The sequence below is a fragment of the Alexandromys fortis genome, unplaced genomic scaffold (assembly GCF_014885135.2).
Source record: "Alexandromys fortis isolate MF-2015 unplaced genomic scaffold, M_Fortis_MF-2015_v1.1 scaffold_51, whole genome shotgun sequence".
NCBI lineage: Eukaryota > Metazoa > Chordata > Mammalia > Rodentia > Cricetidae > Alexandromys > Alexandromys fortis.
The window spans coordinates 8291588-8316308 of record NW_026067925.1 but is presented as its reverse complement, the minus strand read 5'-3'; the positions used below and the strand labels follow the sequence as shown (position 1 = coordinate 8316308).

Genomic DNA, 24721 nt, shown 5'->3' with positions numbered 1-24721 from the left:
TTCCAGAAGCCTGGGCAGCGTGTGCTTTCTTTCTTCTTTTTCTTTTCTTGCTTGCTTGGACGTGTATGCATACCTGAGTGCAGGTGCCCATGGAGGCCAGAGGTGTGAGAAACCTGATGTGGGTGCTGAGGCTAGACCTTGGGTCATCTGAAAGAGCTATTTGCATACTTGACTGCTGAACCATCCGCTCTCCCACTGCACTTGGTTTTCTTGCCCCATAACCAGAGCTAGGCAGCAGGCTCTGGCCCTGGAGCCTCCTCTCTACCCTGTTATTAAAATGTATGGGTTTCTGCTAGTTGCACTTAATTTTGATATGAGTCAGCCTTCTGTCCTCTTTTTGACAACTCAGGGCTTCACCAGATCTGAAGGCAGCTGTGATGGCCAGAGCAACTTCTGTAGCAGTCCCAGGGCTGTCCCCACCCCAGTGCTGGGTGACACAGTTGCTCACAGGGGCCAAGGCCACCCATCTGGAGAACAGGCCACACCGAGGCCTTGGAGGACCAATGGAGACTCACCCAAGATTTTTCTTGATAACACAAAAATAAAACATCTGTGGAACCCACTCAATACACCCTGAAACCTTTCCCTCCCCCAGCTAAAGACAGCAAATGGTCAGGCTCGTGTGTCTGTCAAAGAGGGGTGCGGTGTTGTGGAATGTTGACTGTGCCTATAGTTATTTATCCACGACCTGTAGAGAGAAAAAAGTGAAATCAGAGTTAGAGAGGCTGGGAATACAGCTCGTAGGGGAGGTAATCACTTAGCACACGGCTCCAAATTCAGTTCCCAGCACCTCGCAGTCAGAGCCAACCGCTCTGTTTCCCTAGCCACTTGCTGCCCATGGCAGGTAGTAGGGTTGAGGGAATCCAGTGCCCTGCCAATAGCTGTCACAAACCATTGTCCTCAGGCTCCACTGATCCTCACTTCTGGGTCCCCGCCCACCCTGCTTCGCTTGCAATTTAGTGCACAGTGCACTCTAGTGGCCACAAGAAGTCTTCTGACCCCACAGATTTTTTTTTTTTTTTTAAAGTGCTTTGTTTCTGTGTAGCCCTGGCTATCACTCTGTAGACCACGATGGCCTGGAACTCAGAGATCCGCCTTCCTGTCTCTGCTTCTGAGACTAACGGTATGAGCCACCACACCCAGCCTAGTTTGGTGTATTTGAGACAGGATCTTACTATATAGCCTTGTCTAGCCTGGATGGAATTCGCAGTATCTCTGCCTCAGCCCTCCCCCACCCCCTACGCTGGGATTACAGGTGCAGGTCACTATGCCTGGAAGCTGTAGGTGGCATCTTCCCATACTAGTGATCATCTTTCTTCCCGTAGGTTTGCCGTGCATGTTTTACCCTTCAGTTGGATTGTATTTGATAAAATGACTCTAGTCATTTTCCTTAACAACTTTCAAAGGCACATACTCCTAGGGGGAGGTTTCCAAGGGAGGGTTCAGGGAAAGTCCTCAACAACCCTGAAGAAGAACATATTCAGAATTGTTTGTTGTTTTATAGAACACACTATTTGAATATCACAGTACATTAATTCAGTCAACAAATATGGTACAGCACCTTTTCCATGCAGATACTGATAAAACAGAACTCTGAACTAACACAGCGGTCTCCATGCGGGGAGAGGCTCACATGATCTAGACATGTGCATACAGGGAACTTTGTTTTTGACACTTCAAATCAGAGAGAGGCAACAGTGACATCTCTGTGAACATCTGAGGGGACCTGTGGGAACCAGTCAGAGCTGAGCGGTGACGGTGGAGCACCTGGTTTATTCAAAGAACAGCCCAGAAGTTACTGTGGCCAAGGCAGAGAAAATGAGGTCAAATGGAAGAGGGGTTCAGGCTGCAAGAGGCTTGAGGCCACAGTGAGTGTGCGGGCTGCAGTCAGAGGAAGGCGAGAACAATGGTAGGGGTACTCTGAGGAATGACATTTATCTGGGTGCACATTACTAAGCGTTTTGCTGACAGGGTTCAGGGAGCATGGGTGCACAGAGCAAACCCCACCATAAAGCCTCTGCTGTCCTTGATCCACAGCTGGGAACAGTAGGAGCTGTCCTGAACTCCAAGGGCAAAGACACGGCATGCCTCTCAGGCTAGCTGCATTCCTGTGCCGAGCCAACAACGTGGCCAAGTGAGCCACTTGGCAAGCTTAGAGGTTTCTAGGAGGCCCCGTGCAATAGCCAGGATTACACTCCAGAGAAGCATCTGTCGACACCTCTAATTACGTCATAGTTTTTTCATTTTGAGCTTTATCCCTTGCTCCCCTGATTAGGGAAATGAAACTCGAGGCCTCAAACATTATATCCCTAGACACTACCACTGAGCTACAGTCCCAGCTCTTACTATTATTTGAAGCTTATTGGGTGTGAGACGGGGTTGCTTTTTATAGCCCAGCCTGACTGCAAATTTTCCATTTTCCTGCCTTAGGCTCCAAATGCTAGGATTACAGTATGCACCACCATGCCCAAACCCGGCATTATGTGTTAGACTTAAGTGGCCTGTAAATCATGTCAAATTTCTGCTATCCATTGAAGCTCTGCTCAAAAAGGGAAACTGACATCACAGTCAGTTGTTACTCAGGCCTTCTCTTGCAAGGCCACATCTCGCAGGCCAGTTCTTGCACTTGTTTCTGCCCCTTTCAACACAGCCTCTGTGATGTCTCTGGGAGAGATGCTTCCACCCTGCACGAAACACCTGGCTGCTCCAAGACACACACCACTTAACCTCCAGGGCCTCCCTGTGGGGAAAACACCCTAAGTCCCCCTTAAGTTGGTTTGGCTTCTGCATCTAAAAGGAACTTGGTATTAGTTCTTGAAACTGAAGGTGGCTACCCTGAATCCAAGATGAACCAGACCCACACAGGAGTCCATTAGCATCTCACATGTAGACTGACGAGGGGTATGACAGCTAGCTGCACAGTAGAAGGAACCCACAAGCAAACCAAGTCCTCCATACTGCGGGGACAATCAGGACATGACCTCTTTACACCACCAGTCAAAGGTCCACCACCTGTGAGGGGCTGACACAGGCTGCTCACACCACGTGCTAAGGTAGGGTACAACCAGCGCTCTGGCAAGCTGAAGGAAAAACCAGGCCATTAGGAAGGGGTCTAGTAACCTATGACCACAGAAATGCCTTCAGGGATGGCTGCCCAGCTGACCTGCCCAAGCTCAAAGGAACTTTTCATCTCATAAAGCAGATACTACAAATTCTAAAGATATGCACTGTTGTGGGCTATTTGATCACACTGATACCCCAAGACTGTTAACAAACTTAACCTGGAATCAGGGGGTGGAGCCAGTGACTAGCTGACTTAATTGGCCATAGAGAAGCCAGGGATCTGGACAGAGAAGACCCACAGGAAGGAGTAGGGAGGGACTTAGATTTCATGGTCTCTTCCATCTTGGAAGTGTGGAAAGGTTAGACGGTCACTCCTCTGCCACTTCTTTGATCTCTCAGTCTTCACTGGTAATAGAACAACTTAGATAAACCTGCACCCACAACTATTTTGGGGGAGTGTTATCTTGAAATAGGGTCTTACTATGTCGACAATGCTGTGGAATTAAATAAACAATTCTACCTTGGCCCATCAGTATCTGGTATTACAAAGTGCAAGCCACTGACTGTACCTGGCACTTTTAAATATCCTTTTTGTTTGTTTTTGAAACAGAGTTTTTCTGTGTAACAGCTATGGCTGTCCTGGAATTCGCCTTGAACTCACTGAGAGCCACCTGCCTCTGCCTCCCAAGTGCTGGGATTAAACTGGAATTAGCACTGCCTGGCTCAAATGTCCTTTTAAGGTTTGAATAGCCAGCTCCCCCCACTAGACAAATTACCTTCCTAAACAAAAGTAGTATGTCTTTGGGGTTTCCTGCTGTGAAGCACAACTGTGTCGGTATCCAGGCTGCTCCTCTGAAGCCACACTCTCGGAACTCTATACATACAGAGCAGGGAGCCTGAGGCTTCCAGAACCTTCTACCAGGCACTTCGCCTAAGAGACTCTTAGCAGCTTGGCTACATCATAGAAACTGGACAACCATGAGATGAAAATGCAGGGTGGGGGAGGAAAATAGATTTGGTGACTTAGGGGAGGCCCAGTCACATGGTGGGCGAGCATATCTGTATAATTCCAGAAGGAAAGGATAGAGGATGTTAGGAAGTGGGGGGGGGGGGGGGGGGGGGGGGGGGGGGGGGGGGGGGGGGGGGGGGGGGGGGAATGTGAAGAAACTACTACTTAAATTTTTTTTCCAAATTTAATTGCTGGCATAAACAAAGTTCACCAAACTCCAAGGTAAAAAATAAGTAGACAACATCTAGGCACATCTGGAAACAGCCCCCAAAAGAACACATTAGGACAGAACAACTGTGTGGCTCACCACTGGCTTGTCATCAGCGACAGGAAGCAGATGCTGATGCCTACACAAAGAATAGACACAAACGAGGCAAGACATGCGGTGTGCAGGAACCCACTGTAGACAGAAAGAGCAGGAAGGAAGGCAGTGGTGGGCATACCTTTAATCCAGGCAGGTGGAAATCTGTGAGTTCAAGTCCAGCTTGGTCTACAGAGTGAGTTTCAGAATGAAGAAAAAACAAAAAGCAGGAGAAACTAAAACATAGCAGAAAACGCACACTATGAAAACAAGAACAAAGGCTGGAGGGCCATACTTCAGATAAACACATGCTGAACAGGAAACTAGTACCAGAGACGAAGGACACTGCATGGTATATATAATAGAAGAGTGAAACCTAGAAATAGCTTCAAAATATAAAATAGCAACAGAAGAACCAAAGGAATAGGAAAGGGGTGGACGTGATCAAGATACACTGTCTACATGTGTGAAATTATCAAAGATGAAATAAAAAAAATCCAAAACCAACTAGAGCAAGTCATTTTAAGGCATATAAAGTCATTGAATATATAATCAATAGTTATTTTTTCTCAAAAAAGGCAATTTCAATCATAATTGAGATTTTAACATTCTTAGTTCCTCATGAAAACAAACCAGGAAAAACAAGTTGTGCAAATAATCCTACCAACCACTCATATAAGGGCTATCCCAGAACATACTCCCTTGCCAGCCGAGGGGGTATGTGCAGCCCTAGTTGTCCTGCAACTCACTCTATAGACCAGGCTAGCCTCAAACTTTGCCTCCCAAGTACTGAAATTAAAGGCATGAGCCACCACTGCCCAGCTTGTGTTTGTTCTTTTCAACAGGATGCAGCAATAAGACATTTAGAGAAAACACCAATATTTGCTAATTGGGCAATACACTTAAAGAAAAAGAAAAGAAAATCATAATCAGTGATCGAAAGCTTAAGGAGCTAAAGAAAAACAAGTAGAGAAGACCCAAGATACATAGAGGAAAAAAGTACAGATACCAAGAAGATTGACAGCTGGAGTGACCCCAGTGTTGCCTGGGGGCAATGAGGTCCCATCCCTGGTAGTATACACACATCAGTACTGGACAGAGAGACAAGTTTTTCTTAGAAGTTGTGAATAACTGTGTCTACAAATAAACTTCCTGGAAACACCATCAAAATGACACAATGTGAAGCAGAGGAAGCTATAAACCTCTGACAAGACCGGCACCATGGCACACACCTGAGACTGGCCCATCACCGCAAGTTTGAGCCCAACCTATAAAGTTCTTGGTCAGTTTGGACTACAAGAATCTCTCTCGGGGCTAGAGAGATGGCTCAGTGGTTAAGAGCATTGCCTGCTCTTCCAAAGGTCCTGAGTTCAATTCCCAGCAACCACATGGTGGCTGACAACCATCTGTAATGAGATCTGGCGCCCTCTTCTGGCGTGTGGGCATACATGCAGGCAGAATGTTGTATATATAATAAATCTTTAAAAAAAAAAAAAAAGAAGAATCTCTCTCAATTTTTAATTTTTGTTGTTTGTTTTTTGTTTCTCTGTGAACCTCTTGCTGTCCTGGAACTCGCTTTATAGACCAGGAGGGCCTTGAACTCACAGAGAGCTGCCTGGGATGTGCAACCAGTGCCCAGCTGTGAGTCTCAAAAACACCAAAAAAAAAAAGGGGGGGGGGGAATATCCTACAAAGTTTTCTTCCTCCAGTGAAAACCCAAGCCCAGGTACCAATGAAAAGAGACTAGTTAGAACCAAGTTATTAAAAAAATGACTTTTAGTATCAATAAGAACATTGGCCACAGTCCACATCATGTCAGAGGAAGTGTCAAACACACGACAGCTGTGAGGAAATTCATTTCTTCTTCCCTTTTGAAGGCTTGGCAAATAACGCAGGGTCAATGTGCTCCTTTGCCAGGCCCCTGACGGAGAAGAGTCTGGCTGCGCGCTCCTGCAGGGTGCCCCCGCACTTCAGTCCAAGGGCCATCAGCTCACACTTAAGCCTCTCCAAACCCAGTGACTCCAACTCTGCCGCAGAGCTGAATGCAAACAGATCCACAGCTTCTCGACCGAGAGCCTGCTGGGAAAAGGAAGAATTAAAGCCAGCCTGTAATTACCAACTGTGTTTTATTTCCAAAGAGGTGCTCTTTACTGTAGCATCGCCCTACTGTAGACTGTCATCCACACACCATTCCACACGCAGTTCCGATACACAGGGAATGCGAATCTCTTATCTAGACAGCAACAGGCACAGAATTTCCTCACAGATCCTCCCCTTACTGTCCCCCAAGATGGGGCCTCACACAAAAGTCAGAGCTAATTCTGAATTTCCTTATGTAGCTGAAGCTGCCTTTGAACTCCCCACCCTTCCATTGCGGCCTCTCAAGGGCTAGGATGACAAACATGAACTACCGTATCTGGCATCTATTTTTGACAGCGTCTTGCTATGTAGCCCTGGTCTCAAAAGTTCAGTAATATTCCTGCCTCTACCTCCCAAATGTCGGGATATTACAGATGTCTACTGCCAACTCCCAGCTTGGGACATGTCCCCCCCCCCCCCATATATACACGTGTTTTTTTTTTTTTTAAAGGAAAACAAAACCCCAACATACTGTGTCTCCTGAGCGGCTTCCCTCCACGTTAGCAACAGGGACGCTTTTGCTATCTTCTCCGGATAGCGCCACGGCAGTTCTGTCTCTAGCAGTCACTCCTGTCTCTTGGTCCTTTTGTGTGGGTTTGGGACTCTCTGTCTCCTTCTTTGCTGGGCCATCTTCTGTTTCTGTGACCATCTTCCTTTCATTGTGCTCCCCGGAAGATGTCTCTCCCCACTCAGTTTGTGTGTTCTGCACAATGTCCTGCCCAGGGTCAGTCATGGTTTTCTGCAGCTCTTCCGGAGCGTCAGAGTGTGTACTCAGTCCTGAGCGCTGAGGACTGCAAGGGCATCTGGCTGCCACCTCAACACTGTCAGTACCATGTTCTGGAGCACAGCAGTTCAACCCAGAAGTACCAGAGACTTCGTCGCTGTCATCATCTGAGCTTCCAGCACTGGACCCCTCGGAAGCCTCCAGTTCTTCCATGCCCAACCTGCGGAAGCAGCGGAAAGATGTGACCCATTTCCAACCTGTACCTCTGTCTGGGTGGGGACTATCTGCAGACACGGGGAAAGCATGGGCTGCCCTGAGATGGTAAGTAGGTGCACTTTAAAAAAGTGTATTCCAGGCAGGCGGATCTCTGTGAGTTAGAGACCAGCCTGGTCTACAGAGCGAGTTCCAGGACAGGCTCCAAAGCCACAAAAAAAGTGTATTCCAGAGGTGTAACCAGAAGGGACAGCATCCGAGCATGTAAAACCCCGCCCGCGGGCTCTCCCTCATACGCACGCTCTTCCCTGCACGTTCTCTTAGTTCCTTCTTTTTTTAAATTGTGATTCTTTTAAAATTATACTTGAAACTTTCCCTTTCTATATTAATTCCAGCTGTTGACAATCAGACACAGTAAGAAGCAATGAAGAAAATCCTTAGGTCTGAGGGTGAAGCTAAGTGGTAGAGTGCTTGCTTAGCATGTGTGAGACCTAGTTCTATTTCCAGCTATCTCTAAGAGAGAGGGAGAACACCCTATGCTTCAGTCATAATTGCTGTGCTGGATAGCTTTTATGTCAACCTGACACGGTTAAAGTCACCTGAAAGGAGGGGACCTTAATTAAGAAAACGCCTTCTCTGTAAGACTGGGCTGGAAGACTGTAGGGCATTTTCCTTTCTTGCTTTCTTTTTGTTTTTTGTTTTTCCCCAAGATAGGGTTTCTCTGTGTAGCCCTTGGTGGTCCTGAAACTAGCTCTTGTAGACCAGGATGGCCTCAAACTCACGGAGATTCACCTGCCTCTGCCTCCTGAGTGCTGGGGTTAAAGGTGTGTGCCACCACCGCCCAGCTATAGGGCATTTTCTTAATTAATGATTGATGGGTAATGCCATCCCTGGGCTGGTGGTCCTGAATTCTATAAGAAAGCAGGCTGAGCAAGCCAAGAAGAGCAAGGCAGTGAGCAGCACCCATCCATGGCCTCCGCATCAGCTCCTGCCTCGAGGTTCCTGCCCAGCTTGTGTTCCTATCCTGACTTCCATCAATAATGAACAATGATCTGAGAATATAAGTCAAAAAAATCCTTTCCTCCCCAAGTTGTTTTGGTCATGGTGTTTCATTGAAGTAATGATAACCCTAATTAGGACAACTCCCCTAACTACAAAGTCTCCACGATTTCTAACAGATGGAGAATGGATAAAGAAATTAGAATATCCAGGCAACTTTACAATAAGAAGCAGGATGCGTTGGGCATGGTAGTTCATGCTTATAATCCCAGCACTCAGAAGGTGAAGCAGGATGGACCAGGATTCTTTATTCTTGTCTGCACAGCAAGACCCGACTCAAGAGTCCAAAACAACAACTAAACACGGATGAATCTAAACAAAAGGCGGCAGGCATTAGAGGTGATCTGACAGTCTGGGAAAGGCCAAGACAACAGGAACAAACATCAAGTTAGTGGAAACAGGTCGCCAGACTACCTGGCTCCAAGGCCACACTAAGGACAACTGCCCTGATGAAAATTTTCTTCTTGACTGTACTGCAGGCAGAACATCCATACACATAAAATAATAAAAACTTGGGGAAAAAAATGAAGAAAAGGAGTATTTTTTATGTGATGTTTCACTATGAAAGGAGTCCTTTCGGGGACTGGGAAAATAGGGCTCTGTTTGTCAAGTGCCTTACATCCAAATCAAGGGCCTGAGTTGTGAACTCCACCACCTACATAAAAAGCCAGAGAAGGGGGGCATCTGAAATCCCAGCATGGGGGTGGGAGTAGGAAATACAAGAGGAGGATCCCTGGTACTCACTGGTTAGCAAATCTAACCGAACGGATGAGTTCCAAGTTCAGTGAGGGACCATGTCAAAAAAGAGATGGAAAGCCGAGGAGGAAGACATCTATGCCCGCCTCTCGCCTCCACACACACACTGCACATGTGCGCACACACAAACATGTACACAAACTCATCGCTCAGTTTCTGCTGAATGGCATCCACAGCAGAAAACACTGCTAATGTGTACAGAGTGCCAAGCAACAAAATCCGAAGACTGAAGCGCTCTAGAAATGAGCTCCCATCAAGTGCTACTTAAAAATGTGTTTGCTCGGGGGCTGGAGAGATGGCTCAGAGATTAAGAGCATTGCCTGCTCTTCCAAAGGTCCTGAGTTCAATTCCCAGCAACCACATGGAGGCTCACAACCATCTGTAATGGGATCTGGTTGGGACCTGGTGCCCTCTTCTGGCCCGCAGTCATACACACAGATAGAATGTTGTATACATAATAAATAAATAAATTTTTTTTTTTTAAAAAAAATGTGTTTGCTCGAGCCCTCAGTGTGAAGGCCCATGCTTGTGATCTGAGATCCATGCAGGATGCTGATGCAAGAGAATCCCAAGGTTGAAGGGTGGCCTGGCAGACAGAGGAATGAATGACCTATCTCTCCCTCTCTCTCTCTCTCTCTCTCTCTCTCTCTCTCTCTCTCTCTCTCTCACACACACACACACACACACAAAGAGAGAGAGAGAGAGACAGAGAGAGAGAAGAGTGGAGGGGAGGGAAAGAGAAAAGGCACTTGTGTGAGCAGACAAGGACTCACCAGAAGCACTTCTTTTTCTTTGCACCAGCTCCCTGGTCTGCCTTTGACTTGTTAGGCCGTTTCCGAGTCTCGCTGATGTCTGCTGACACCATCTTGCTGGAGGCAGCCTGCATACCTGAGAGGAAAATTAAACCAGGTTCTGTAAGGACATACTCTGGGTCTCTGGGTTGTACAGAGTGCTACAATCTTTTAAAGAAGCTTTTTTTTTAAAAACAGGGTTTCTCTGTGTAGCCCAGGCTGTCCTGGAACTCACTCTGTAGACCAGGCTGGCCTCAGACTCCTGAGTGCTTCAAGGAAAAAAAAAAAAACCTTTTAATTAGCATACAAAGTAAGAAGTTTCCTTACTTTTTTTCATACATACTTAGTTATGGCTGTTCCCCACCTGATAAATATTAATTTCTTCATACCAAATTTTTTATGGTTATGAGATTAATCTCAAACTTAAAAACAATCTCAGATAAACACTATGGAATCATCTCTGTCTGTGACTGAGCTAGTCTCAGCACACTGTGGTTGAAGATGACCTTGCTCTCCCGACTCTCCTGTCTTCATTGAGCAAGTGTAAAGGTCAGGCACTCCATCACACCCAGCCAGGACAGTACGTACGGACGTTCGTTCATTCATTCGTTTTTCAAGACAGAGTTTCTCTGTGTAGCCCTGGCTATCCCAGAATTCGCTCTGTAGACCAGGCTGCCCTTAAACTAGGAGGTGCACCTGCTGGGCCTCCTGAATGCCTGGATTAAAGGCATGTGCCACCGCTGTCCCACTCTTTTTCATTTTTAAGGGACAGGGTTTTTCTTTATGGCCTGGCTAGACTGGAACTTACTGTGTAGACTATAAACTCACATAGAACCATCCACCTGCCTCTGCCTCCTGAGTACTGGAATTAGAGCCATGAACCGCCACACACATCCAGTTTAGAACAGGTTCCCCAGGCCCGGTTTTTCAAGACAGACTTTCTCTGTGTAATAGTACTGGCTGTACTGGAACTCACTCTGTAGACAAGGCTGGCCTTGAACTCACAAGTTCTGGGATTAAAGGCCTGTTCTACTACTGCTTGGCTTTAGAACAGAACTTTTTAAGACACCAATATGCAACTTGAGGCTGAAGGCTCATATCTGACGGTTATTTGCATACATTTGTCTTTCCTGTCCTAGCACAGCCTTTGTGATGAAAAGGATCCTTTAAATCAACGACATTCATGACAGGCCCAGAGCACTGGACTGGATGCTTAAAAGAACATGCTAAAGTTGCTGGGTGGTGGTGGTGGTGGTGGTGGTGGTGGTGGTGCACGCCTTTAATCCTAGCACTCAGGAGGCAGAGGCAGGTGGATCTCTGTGAGTTTGAGCCAGCCTGATCTAGAGAGCAAGCTCCAGGGCAGCCAAGGCTGTTACACAGAGAAACCCTATCTAGAAGAAAAAACAAAACAAAACAAAAAAACATGCTGAGGTGTATACTAACTACCAAAGGCTTCCCCTAGCCCCGCACTGCACAGAAAAGAAAGAATGGTCTGGAGAGATGACTCAGCCATTGAAGGCCAGGCTCACAACAAAGAAGAGAAAGGATATTCTTCCCTGGGGCCCAAAAGCCTAAGACATTTGGGGTTGTCATGCCAAGTGTTGCACTGGGTGCGGTGCAGGGTTAGCATGTGGAGAGGTTGGTGGGCTTTCGTCATTCTCTTGCAAAATGCTCTGGCGCCACTCCTCACAGTGGAGTGGTCCGAAGCTCATGCTCCAGGGGCTGTAGAGGCAGAATTCTCGCTCTCACCTTTGAGGACAGAGTCCTCCAGACGCTCAGCCATCTCATGGCACTGCCTTTGGTAGTCGGGGCTGCTGAAGCAGTGCTTAGGCTCTGCAAGCTTCCGCTGCAGTCTCTCCAGGCGCTTCTGCTCCTTCTCAGCCTCCCGCTCAGCTTGCTGCTTGACCCACTCGGCCATCCTGGGGAAGGGTGGAGATAGAACTGAATGGCTGTATCACACACGGCATTTAGATCACTGGGGAGACCATATATGACAGAACAGTTGAAAAACTTATTGCTTAATGACACTGTAGTCATAGTAACATTTACTCACCCGTTTAGGGTGTTGTTATTAAAAGAAAACAACCCTTCCAGCTCTGAGTAAGACAAAAGTACAGAACAGTCATGCACATGGCATAATGCTTGCTAATAACTGCCATCGATTTATACAGCTACTGCACTATTTATTGGGGGGGGGGGTGATCACAGGGGTCAAGCCCAGGACCTTAAGCAAGTGCTCTACCACCAAACTGCACTGCTAGTCGGCTGCTGTTTCATTCCTGCTCCTAATTATTAAGTCAAGTTTACTTATAAACCTGGTGCCGCATCCCTTTAACACCAGCACTGGGAGGCAGATTTCTCTGAGTTTAGCCATTCTGGTCTACATAGTGAGTTAAAGGACAGCCAAAGCTACAGGGAGAGACCCTGTCTCAAAAGCACAACAGACAAATACACATAAATCAAGTTTACTGTGAAACTATATGCCATTATCTCATAAGCAACACCTCACACATCAGTCCATCAATCTCTTCACTGTATCAGATGATCAATTATAATGTCTGAGTTTACTAATGCTCTCTCTGTGATGCTTGCATGAGGGATTCTGTTAATGAGATATTTCTCAGAACTCACCAAGCATTTTGACTACAAAAAATGCTTCCTATAAAAAGAATGGACTCCTATTCATATTGTGACACTTCTCCAGAAAGGTGTATCATGCTTAATGTCACTATACTATAAGAGACTTAACTACAAAGTGGTATCTTACGCTTTCTCATGATTGACATCTCGTAATCTTCTCCCACTGAGATCCCGGCAGGCTTCGCGATTGGTTGTCTTCTCTATCTGTGCACCAAGTGCTCGAAGCATAGACCCAAAACCTGAAACCAATATATTCATGGATTAAGTGGTTAAGGATAGATAGAAGTCAGATTAATGAGAATAGACTATATAACAAGACTAAAAATAAACTCCACATTCTTTTTCTTTTAGAAAAGGAGATGGACAAAGTTTCTGCCCAGGAAGCAAAGGTATTGATTAATCTGATTAACTCTGTGTTTTTTGCCTTCCACTTTGTATGTCTGAAATGCTGTACTGTACAGGTAGGATCAATAAAAAGCTTCAGCCAATGCCAGAGACTCTGAGCTTCCTAGGTGAAGAATTATGTGATAGGACTTGGGAGGCAGCAGCCAGTGAAGTGTGTGCTGTACAAGCATAAGGAAGTGAGTTCTGGATTCTCAGTGTCCATGTTATAGCTGGGCACAAGAACAGGTGCCCAAACCCCAACAGCACGACTAGAGGATCCCTAGAGCTCACGGGCAAACTGATAAGCTCCAGGGTCAGTGAGCAATCCTGTCTTCACAAATAAAGTGAAGAGTATCTAAGGAAGACAGACCATCTCAACCCACAGCCTCCACATATATGACTCACACATATGCACAAGAACTCATACACAGAATTAGAAGAATTTGATTTATAAGGTGGCTCATGTAGGAAATCCTGTGCCTTCCCCTTGGAGAGTACAAATTTGCTGAAAGAAGCACACCAGATTAGCCACCAGTACATCTACATCAGCTATGGTGGGTTGTTTTGGGAGGCTGTTTGTTTTTTTTGAGACAGGGTCTCTCTACATAGCCCTGGCCATCCTGGAACTCGCTCTATAGTCCAGGCTGGACTTGAACTCAGAGACCCACCAGTCTCTCCCTCCTGAGTGCTAGGATAAAAGGTGTGCTACCACTGCCTGGCTACATCAACTGTGTTTAAAAACCAACTAGAGAGGAAGCAGAGGCAGGCAGATCTCTGTGAGTTTGAGGCCACCCTGGTTTACATGAGCTAGTTCCAGGATAGCTCAAAAACTCAAGGGAAGCCCTGTCTCGAAAAACAAAAACAAACAAACAAACAAAAAAATCCAAAATGGAGTAAAAATGGTTTCACAAGGAAAAACAAAGTTGGTATATGAAGCCCAACAAGTCTGTTAATCTCAAACACACCACTAAGAGATACAGACTTGTCACAAGAAGCTACCATCAAGTCCTACCTCCTTTCCCCCCACAAAGTCTGGGCTCCAAACTGTACACAGCTCCATGCTGCACCGTGTCACTGGGGGCAACGAGGACTCCGTTGCATTTCACAAAGAAGCAGTCCACAGGGATTTCCTAGAAATGAGAGTAAGTATTTAGTGCCTGTAACACGAGATGAGACCTCATTTATTCTTGTTGACAGATTACCAGGTCCGATTGCATTACTACTTCTTAAGCTGAAAACAAGGGCTAAACCGCCCTCTACATTTGTGTCATTTCCTACTGTGACCTAACAGCTCCCTTCCTTGTCTCAGTGTCAGGCTACACAGGGCTCAGAAGTCTCCCTCATTCTCCTGACCTTTATAAACTGGTAAAAAAGAAAAATAAATAAAAAAGTAAACTCAGTATCAAAACTGATCCAAAGTTTAAATCTGCCAGTCATCCTGACATGTGTAGGTAGGGAGAAGGCAGAGGCAAGGGTACATTTGGTGTGTGCATTACCATGTAGCCTAGATTCTGGACTCAAACCTGCAATCCTCCCTGCCTTAGTCTTCACCTGCTGAGGTATCAGGGTGTGCACCCCCATCCCAGTGGGTTTAGATTTTAATCTAAATAAAACTACTAGCCCAGCAAGGTGACCACACCTTTAATCCCAACACTCGAGAGGCAGACAGACAGATCACTGTGAGTTCCAGGACAGCCTGGTCTACACAGTGAGGCCTAGTCTACAGTGAGTTCCAGGACAGCCTACATTACATAAAAGAGAGACGTCTCAAAAACCAAACCAAACCAAACTCCCCTCAACACACACACAGAATTGCCAATATGCCAATGTCACTTAAAGCTATGTAACTGCCTACAATCACATGAGAGGAAAAGTTATCAGGAAAAAGATCAGATTCCAAAGTTAGAGGTTAGGGAGAGCAGGTAGTAGCAAGAACTAGAAAGGAAGCCTTAGGGCGGAGGACGGTTGATGCTGATGTATGGATGCATGGGACGATCATGGTCAACTATGTCACACAACAAACACAGGATGTGATGAAAACTCAGAACTGATCGCCCTTCTGTTGTGATGAAGACCAAAAGCAACTAAGGGAGGAAAGGACTGATTTCAGCTTACACCACAGGTCACAGCCCATCTCTGAGGGAAGTATGGCAGGAGCTGAAGCAGAAACCATGGAAAAACTGGTTTTCTCCCTGCTTGCTCAGCTAGCTTTCCTAGGCATTCCAGGCCCATCTGTAGCTTTGGCTGTCCTGGAACTCACTCTGTAGACCAGGCTGGCCTCAAACTCACCTGCCTCCCCAGTGTGGGATTAAAACTTTAAAAGACATTAATATAAAGGCAGAAACTTTTTTGTTAGTTTTTTGTTTTGTTTTGGAGACAGGGTTTCTCTGTAGCTTTGGAGCCTATCCTGGAACTAGCTCTTGTAGACCAGGCTGGTCTCGAACTCACAGAGATCCGCCTGCCTCTGCCTCCGAGTACTGGGATTAAAGGCTGGGATTAAAGGCGTGGACCACCACCACCACCACCACCTGGCATCAGAAACTTTTTTTTAAACAAAATAGCTCATTTAAAAAAAAAACTAATCAAAGTATTTTATGTTACACAAAAGATTTGTTTTGTATAGTAGCATTCCAACAGGCTTCCGACACAGCAGGACTATAGACGTGTAAGGGCCAACACCCAGTCTGGGCATTCTTCCCTACAGCAAACGACCTGGACCTTCATGGCAAAAGGTAACAAAATGTTTCCTCTTTCTGACAAAATTTCTAGCAGCAGAGCTTCTTTCCATCTCTGGTTTTTGAAGTCAAGTTTTCCCAGTAAATAAAAAAGGAGTAGGTTTTTAGGGTCTTTAAAGCATTTTACTATTTATGTTCTTGGGAGTTTCTTGTTCATTTGTAGTTTTTTTTTTTTTTTACCGGGTGTCTGTTATGGCTAAAGATCAGCAAGGAAAATTTTTATTCTCAGTAAGAGATAACTTTTTCATGGGTCAAAACTGTTTTGCTTTAAAAAGTATAGTGTGAATTCGGCTATTTTGATAGTTCATATTTTATCAAACTGCCCTTTTGTAAGTGTATTCACACTTACTGTAGTTAGGGAAAATACAGGCTTAAATGTTCTGACAACTGCTCCCATTTATTTGTCATTCAAACAACAATTCTATGTCTTTTCCTGGATGTTTGGCTTTCTCCTACAGCCCATGCATGTCACCTGTGCTAAATCTGAGGACTAAGTGATATGGCGTTGTTTGGTTTTGAAAAGGGGTTCGTGTCTAGGTTGGCCTCAAGTTCACTACAAAGAGGAGGCTGAGCATTCCCAATCCTCCTGTCTCCACCTCTCAAGTGCCGGATCACAGGCATAAACCACAGACCCAGCTTTACTGCGAAGCCACCCCACAAAAATGTCCTTAACACTTCTCATCGTTAAGATCCTATTGTTTATGGATCGATGTTAAGCTTAAAAACAAATCATGAAAATTATTCTTCAAATGTAATAAAAGTCAACCATTTTGGGAAATACTTCCATTCAAGTGATTAAAAGCAGTTCTGAATTTTTTTACTGTACAGCAGTATAGAAAACAAAGGCCAGATGTCGTGATGTCATGGCATCCACCAATAATCCGAGCACCCTGGTATGCTGAGACCACACTAAGCTGCAATACAAGGAAAGACCTTGCTTTTTTTTTCCCCTCTCCTTTTTAAAAGGACAAAGAAATTGAAAGTCACATTATTACAGCGGTGGTGGCGCGCGCGCGCGCCTTTAATCCCAGCACTTGGGAGGCAGAGGCAGAGGCAGAGGCAGGAGCTCTGTAAGGTGGCTGGTGGCCACCCTGGTCTGCAGAGCTAGTTCTAGGATTGCCAGGGTGACACAGAGAAACCCTGTCTAGGAAAAAAAAAAAAAAAAAAGCAAACAAATGAAAAAAGAAAACCACAATTTCTGCAAGCCCATACTGTTTCTTCATGGAACTAGATTTAGATTTGGTACTTTACCATGTGTTAAGCTTATATATAACAAGCAGAGAAAAGAGACTCCAGCAACACGGAAAAAGTGTGGTCATAAACAAAAAAACGTTCTAGACGAAATGTTCAGATTAATCGAAGAGGTTTAGGATTTCATGGTCAGTAAAAGATTGCTTCCTTGGGAATTAATGAGCACAACTTTAGAAGCCCTTGACCAGGATTTCATAAATACACATGAACCAAGGGAACAGGCAGTCTAAAGAGGACCAAGAACCTATGGCGTCAACAGAACCTGTGAGTTCTGTTGATGAACCCGTGTCCTTCTCTAAACGTCCTTTGGCCTGGGTCTGGTTATGAACTGTTCTCTAGGTTGTAACTAACCGAGTTTCCCGGTGGGTAGATTTAAAAAAAAAAAAAAAAGCATATTCCTATCTATAATATGAATGTAAGAAACCAAGTCTTAATGGCATCATTTAGGGATAAAGAAAACAGAACCAGTTTCTAATTAAGATTGGATAAGGGCCTTAACTGGATTTTGTTTTCTCCTACGATGTGGAGGCAAAACAACTACTGTCATAGAATACCAGAGGAAGGTCTCAATACTGATCGGAAGCATCTGAAACTGGAGAATTCTCGGTCTCAAAATTTTAAAGTTCAGAGGACAGACGCACCCACGACAAAACCCAGCCCGGCCTGGTGAGTCTCCTTCCCCCACCGCGATTCTCACCTGTTCCTGGCAGTGTCGGTAGACAACATCGCGCACGGAGCACCTAGCCGAGGCCCATGGCAGCGCCTTGCACCCGGTTCCGGGGCCGCAAACCCACGCCAGCACCGCAGGCTCCGCCATTTCGCCTGGGGAACGGAACCTCCAGCCGCTGACGAACACTAGGCGACACAACCATCTGGTCGCGTCTTGATGAGGACAGCCTCCGCCCCAGCGCCCCGCCCCTCCCCGCGTGGTTCCACTCACCCCGCCTTCCCGGAGGGCAGTCACGTGGCCCGGCGTCGCGAGGCTGGCGTGGGGGAGGGGACAGGAAAGGCCTGCCGGAGGCCGATAAGACCCCAGAGCGCGAGGCTAGGCGTTGCTAGGGGCGGTTGCTAGGGCGGGGCTCGAGGGACCGGCTATAAAGGGCCAGCTCTGGGCGCGGCTGGAGCGCTGTGCCAGTCTGCGATAAGGCCGGCTGTGGCTCCGCCCAGCGCCGCAGGCCAGAGCTCCACTCGCGTTCCTGCAGCTATTTTTGGGTCTGGGAGAACTGTGGTCCGGAAGGCCCTGCTCCCCGATGCTCCCGGGAGAACGCGGGCTCGGTGGCGGCTTCCTCCACCCGCGAGGCCCCCCTGGCTTCTGGGGAACGGCCCCCCGTGGTCCCCGAACCACAGCCCCTGCCCGCCTAGTTCCCTCTAGGTTTATGTTTGTTTCCTGAATCCTGAAGCTGCCGTCCCGCCCCCGCTCCCCCCCACCCCACCCCGCCCTTTCGTCCTTCCAACACGTTCGGCTCGTCCTTATTTTTGCAAGTTTGCGCTCTGCGCTGTCCCCGCTTCTGCTGTGTTTTCAAAATATTTCACAGCAAATGGGCCCTTGTGAACGGCAGGGGCGGGAATGACGTTTATAGTCATGCTGCTTCCAAAAAACCTCGCTGCAACGTTCATTCTGCACCATGGAAACACTCGCGCAGATTTTACAGAGAATAACTTTTAAGGTTCGGGAGCTGAGGGAGGCCCTTAATATTTAATATGCGGGCATGGTAGTGTTTCTAAAATACTGAACCGTTGAAAGCTGCTAGCGTGAGCTGGGAGGATTAGCGCGAGATAACTCTGTCTCCTGAACGCAGATGCCCTGGCCCACGGAACCGTGTTCTAAGCTGTTAAGGTGCAGGCAGATAGAACTAATCGCTGAGGGAAAAGCTCAAAATCGGAAATGTTTTAACTGCGAGAATAAACAAAATAGGATTCTAAATCCTGTGAAGTTACAGGTCTGCTCTTATTACACACAGGCAGGAGACGGCCTCTAGAAAGATTCCAGGAGATGAAGAAAAATTGCACAGAGTATGTTGTATCGGTGGGTATCTCATCAACATGGAAGCGGGACAAACTGGAAGCACATGCCCTTCAGTCTTTTCCCACTCCGCCCTTTAGCGTGTAGTCCTAACTGCTTGTTTATTATTCCCACCTTCTGAGAATCCGAAGTGACCATTTCAGGAGTCTGGCAGCTTCTGCCTCCGCAAATAACCAGATAATGGCCAGTTTGGGGCTATGTGACATTTCCCTGTCAGGATAATGCTTTGTCAGCTGGAAGGTTCCAGAAGGATTTCCTTCTGACAAGGAAAGTCCACATCACCTATTACTAACATTCAATCTCCAACTCCCCAAACCTGATGTCTGAATGCATTCCCTTTTTATCCCTTGGTTGTATTTAAGTTCCTGTTACGAGGGCTGGAGAGATGGCTCAGAGGTTAAGAGCATTGCCTGCTCTTCCAAAGGTCCTGAGTTCAATTCCTGGCAACCACATGGTGACTCACAACCATCTGTAATGAGGTCTGGTGCCCTCTTCTGGCCTGCAGGCATACACACAGACAGAATATTGTATACATAATAAATAAATAAATATATTTAAGTTCCTATTACGAAAAAGTCCCAAGTAATGAGCAATCATTTGTCATTTAAAATACAAACTAATCATAATTAACTTTTCAAGGATGCAAACCTCCTGAGCAATCTATTAAACCTTCTCAAGGAGCTCCATACTCTTCGTGAAATAGACAAAGTAGATGTTACATAAATATTAGTTGGATATTTGATGAATTGGTATCTAACACTAGTTATTCCCAGTATGCATTTGAAGAAGCATATTTTCCATTAACATAGACCATCCTATGCTGAGAATACAGAAATCAGCTTGAATCGGTCTCTATAAATTCATTTAAGTAATGGGAAAGTGAGGCGTCAGAGGTTGAAGGTGTGGCCAAGTACACGATGCATATGAATTGAGGAAGAAAAAAATCTAGAAAGACAACTGGTTCGCTTAGCTTCTGGAACTATGTTGTCCTAGCCAGTGGCCAGTGCTATGGGGTGAGGCCAGTCAGTGATTGTGTAAAAGGAGTTTCTGCTGCCACCTTCCCAGTCTCATGGTGTCAGAGGGAGAAATCATGTGTGGCTGTGACAAGTTAATGGGGGGGCAGTTCTCCCCCATTGTCAGAGCCATGCAGCTGTGTTCCTAGGACTGCGCATTTGGTACTCTTCCAGGCCAGCCACACTGCCTTTGTTCCTGCCTGTGTTCCCAAAAGAACGACTCCAGCTGTACATCTGCTTTTTGAGGACTGGTTCAGCTGCCACGAGAGGGACGTGGTGAGAGAGAGCATCCTGAGGCAGTGTGGGATGATTGTTCACTGCCAGGAAATGGCAGCACAAGGCAGGCAATGTTTGTGTGGCAACCCATGACAGGGGCTTGATTGAGCCAAATGTCATGCTGTTCTGTGAGGGCAGGAAGCAGAGCCGGGTACTGGCGCTTTCCACAAATGACAGCAAGACTCCTAAACCAGTGACTTTCCAGGTTGTGTCCATGTGTGACATGCCAGGCACTCTTCTGTGTTTTCAGCCATGTTCAGGCTCGGCGGAAAGGAAAAGCTATTAATATCATTTTTGTGACAAAGGACAATGGGATACGCTGACTGACTCCTCTAGTGCCACAAAGGCAAAACTGCCAACAACTCCCAAATTGGCAAGTGTTGTCTTATAGGATGGCTTCAGTCCTAGGAACAATGAGGTAGGCTCCTGGGATGGAAAAAACAGCATCTGGGTAAGAGCCTAGGAGTTCCACACTGGCGCTGGATGTGTGGGAGGCGGAGCCTGGAGCAAGCCCCAAGATGTATGGCTGCCAGGGAAAGCAAAACTCCACTCTCTTTCTCTTATTGGATAGAAAATCGCAGGAAGCATCCAGGGTGAGGTGGAAACAGAGGTAGAAAAGGCTGTGTTTAAGCACTGAAGCTGGGAAAGAGACGGCAGAAAAAGAGCAGCAGAACAGCCATGAAAACCAAACCCTCAGCCAGAGCTGAATATAGAAGCCCAAGCCCACCTCTTTGTACTACCAACAAGCGCTTCCTTCACAGTGGACGCCGTAGATGAATCCTGTCCCTCCTGTGGCCGTAAATGTCACCGGAGTCTGCATGATAACAGAAACATTAGCTTACAAAACCATTCTTTATCCGTCTTCTCACCAACACCATCAAGCAGTTTGCTTCATTAAGAGCTTTGAAAGCAGGCTAAGGAAACCGCTCTGGAAGGAAAAATGCTTGCACCCAAGTTTGAGCCCTGGGACTCACATGGTGGAGAGCCCTGACTCCTTCACGTTGTCTTCTGACCTCCACACACACACCATGCCCAAGTGTGCACATAGACACATAGAAATAAGTGTAAATGTTTTCTTAATAAAAAGAAATTTGAGGGTTGAGGAGACACTCGGTGGTGAAAAGGCTTGCCACACCAGTATAAAGCCTGAAATTTGGGTCCCCAGAACGCATATAAACACCAAGTGGGTATAGCAGCCCATCTGATTTCGACACTCAGGAAGCAAAGACCAGGGACTCCCCAGAGCATGCTGGACAGCCAAATTAGCATCATTAGGGAATTCTAGTTTCAGGTGAGACTCCAGCCCTTAATAAACAAGGAAGGTAGCAAGGAATACGGAAAGATTCCTGAGATCAATCCTGCAACAGGACAGGGTGTTAGGTGGCCAGAGAGGGATGGACCCAAGAGCTCCACCCACACTGGCTTTTAGAGTGGGAGATGACCCACTCTTGAGGTGGCTCCTTAATCCCACCTCCTAATATCTCCTAATGCAGATTAGTTTAATGTGTGCTTCAGGGCACGTGCCTTATCCAAACCTCTTGCTCTGCCTTCCTCTGGAAGGACCTAGAGCCCTTTCTTCACATCATGCTTACTCTGCTCAGGTTAAAGAGGATGTGTGCCCGCTTTCCGGGCTGTGGCCCTCAGCTCCTCTGTGTAGACTGACCTACCTACCAGGTGTTTCCTGAGCTGCCAGGCTGGACCAGGTAGGATTGCTGAGCCCAGGGGAAGATTTTCTCCCAGTCAGGTGGCCAGGCAGTCACATCCCTTACATCAGCTGGCCCAGGCTGTTTCAAATGGTGGGGAAAACTCCAGCCTTGTGACCTTCAGCACAGAGAGGCCAGGGGCTGGGAGGAGCACCCATATCAGAGAGGAATTTTGACTCCAGCAAGAGATGAAATACAGATAGAAAACTGCAGTATTACTGGCTGGCTCTTGGGAAAGAGAAAAAAAAAAGAGATAATTTATCATTTTCAAATATAAAATTTGGGAAGCAAAAGCAAGACAGAAGAAAAAAGCCCCCCCCCCCCAAAAAAAAACAAAAACAAAAAAACAAAAAAAAAATCAAGGCTCCATTCTACCCCACAGTGGCCCTGACCTCACTAAAAGTCCAGGTTGATGTCAAACTCCCAGCAATTCTCCTGTTTCAGCCTCTGAAGTATTAGGATTATAAGTGTATGCCACCATGCCTAGCTAAGAATAGCAATTTACACTAGGATTAAAGCATAGTCATTAACAGACGAAAGCACACTCCCAATTCACCACCTAATAACATGCTTTCCCCCTTGGGCCAATGGCTGTCAAATTTTGACACCTTCCAGGGCCCGCCCCACCAACTCTGATTTTGTTCTTCTGAGAGCAGTGTGCATTTCCGACACAGTCCCTGGTGGTGATGCTGCCTGCCAGTCTCCAGGGATGCAAAGATGTTCAAGGCCAGGAGCAAGAATTGTGAGAAACCCTTAGCTCATTCTCCTGCTGCTTTCTGAAGAAAAACTATAGAAACCCAGGGGCTAGAGAGATGATTCAGTCAGTAAAAGGCCTACTAGGCAAGCAAGGGGACTTGAATTCATAGCCCTAAAACCCACCTAAAGGAAGTAAATACGGTCTCATGCATCTGACAGCCTAGCCCAAGGGAGGCAGAGACAGGCAAGATCCCAGGGCTGGCTGGCCCCACTGGCCCCACTGGCCCCACCAGTCTAGCCAATCAGTGAGTAATGGATTCAGTGAGAGATCTCATCAGAAGATTAGGTGGAAAGCAATGGAGAAAAATACTCAAAGTTGATCTCTGGCCTTCACTCACACCAGCATGCATACTCTATTGTACACGTGCACGCACACACACACTACGAGCAAGTAGAATTAGAAGGTTAGTGCTCTTTTCAGTCCTAGTTGTTCCTTTCCCTAAAGTGTGAGTCAGGAAGCAAAGGCTGTCCACACCATTGTCTCCGTGCAGACACCAACGCCAGGCATGAGCTTCGGAGGACAAAGCATTGCTCAGTTGTTAGATTCCGTTTCACAGCTACCCCTTCTGCCATTTCTGTTTGGTGCTCTTCATGGCACAGGCCATCATCTACTGCAGCATCCCAGCTACTCTCAGACCTCCCCTAAATCTCAAAACCATCAGAATCCCAACCGAGAAGTTCCCTGGCATCGGTCAGACTAATGAGTCAAAATGAAGGGTGCTGGTGGGAGCCCAGGGCACTAGCGGAACCCTGCAGAGACATTTAAGGGTCAGGTTTTGGTGCCCAATGTGGTTATGTGAGCAAGGAGAAAGAAAGCAAAGCACATGTTCACAGTGGTTTCTGTACGTTCTTGGTCCCCAGTATCAAGGAGCTGGAAGTTCTGCTGATGGGCAACAAGTCATACAGTGTTGAGACTGCTCACAGGGTTTCCTCTCAGAAGATAAAGACAAAGGAAAGATCGATCAGTCCTGCTGGTCCTGAGCCACCAACCCCAACACCAGACTACACAGCAAAATGGAAAAAATTGTGACTTTATACTTTGTGTGTGTGTTTGTATTGGATTTGTTTGTTTGCTTGCTTGCTTGTTTTTTGAGACAGGATTTCTCTGTGTAGCCCTGGCTGTCCTGAAACTCACTCTGTAGATAGTCTGGTCTCAGACTGATATAGATCCTCCTGCCTCTGCCACCACCATCATCAGTGACATGAGTTTGAAACCAGCCTGGCCTATATGAGACCCCGTCTCAAGTGCAAATAGAGAAGAACAAGGTTAGGGTCAAGGTTGGAATCTTTAGGGAACTTGTTATTGTCTTTATTATTAAATCACGGGCTTTCTTGGTATACCAGCCACCACAGCCTAGGAATGCCTCATCTCACACTGACCCCTAACCAAAATTGTCCCTCAAAAAACCGGAAATGACTGACCTGATGAAGGGATGAGTATTTGATGGGAATTTTGTCTTGGCTCATTTTCTATTAAGTTTTGCATTCCTCAAAATGCAAAACAAGATCCAGGTGTTGGTGATGCACTCCATCACTTTGGGGAGGCAGAGGAAGATGAATCTCTGAGTTCAAGGCCAGACTGCTCTACAGAGTGAGTTTCAGGACAATCAGAGCTACACAGAGAAACCCTGCCTGGCAAAACTTTAAATTAAAAAAAGCCGGGCAATGGTGGCGCACACCTTTAATCCCAGCACTCTATTAAGTTTTTCATTCCTCAAAATGCAAAGCAAGATCCAGGTGTTGGTGATGCACTCCATCACTTTGGGGAGGCAGAGGCAGGCGGATCTCTGTGAGTTTGAGGCCAGCCTGGTCTACAGAGCTAGTTCCAGGACAGGCTCCAAAGACACAGAGAAACCCTGTCTCGAAAAGAAGAAGAAGAAGAAGA

General features: G+C 46.5%; 1 protein-coding gene across 2 annotated transcripts; it reads right to left on the bottom strand.

Annotated features, from left to right (window-relative positions):
* Positions 1-6131: 6131 nt before the first annotated feature.
* Positions 6132-17963, bottom strand: Sde2 (SDE2 telomere maintenance homolog). 2 transcript variants are annotated; one of them, XM_050143090.1, is made up of 7 exons: positions 17763-17963; positions 14092-14209; positions 12823-12934; positions 11805-11974; positions 10038-10152; positions 6985-7456; positions 6132-6452 (listed from the first exon to the last, which is right to left on the bottom strand). In XM_050143090.1, the coding sequence occupies exons 1-7, from the start codon at positions 17880-17882 to the stop codon at positions 6228-6230; spliced, it is 1332 nt and encodes a 443-aa protein (XP_049999047.1). In that variant the 5' UTR covers positions 17883-17963; the 3' UTR covers positions 6132-6227. The 2 variants fall into 2 exon arrangements, with proteins under 2 accessions (XP_049999047.1, XP_049999048.1); XM_050143091.1 differs by having other exon boundaries at positions 6132-6449; positions 17763-17962.
* Positions 17964-24721: the final 6758 nt, after the last annotated feature.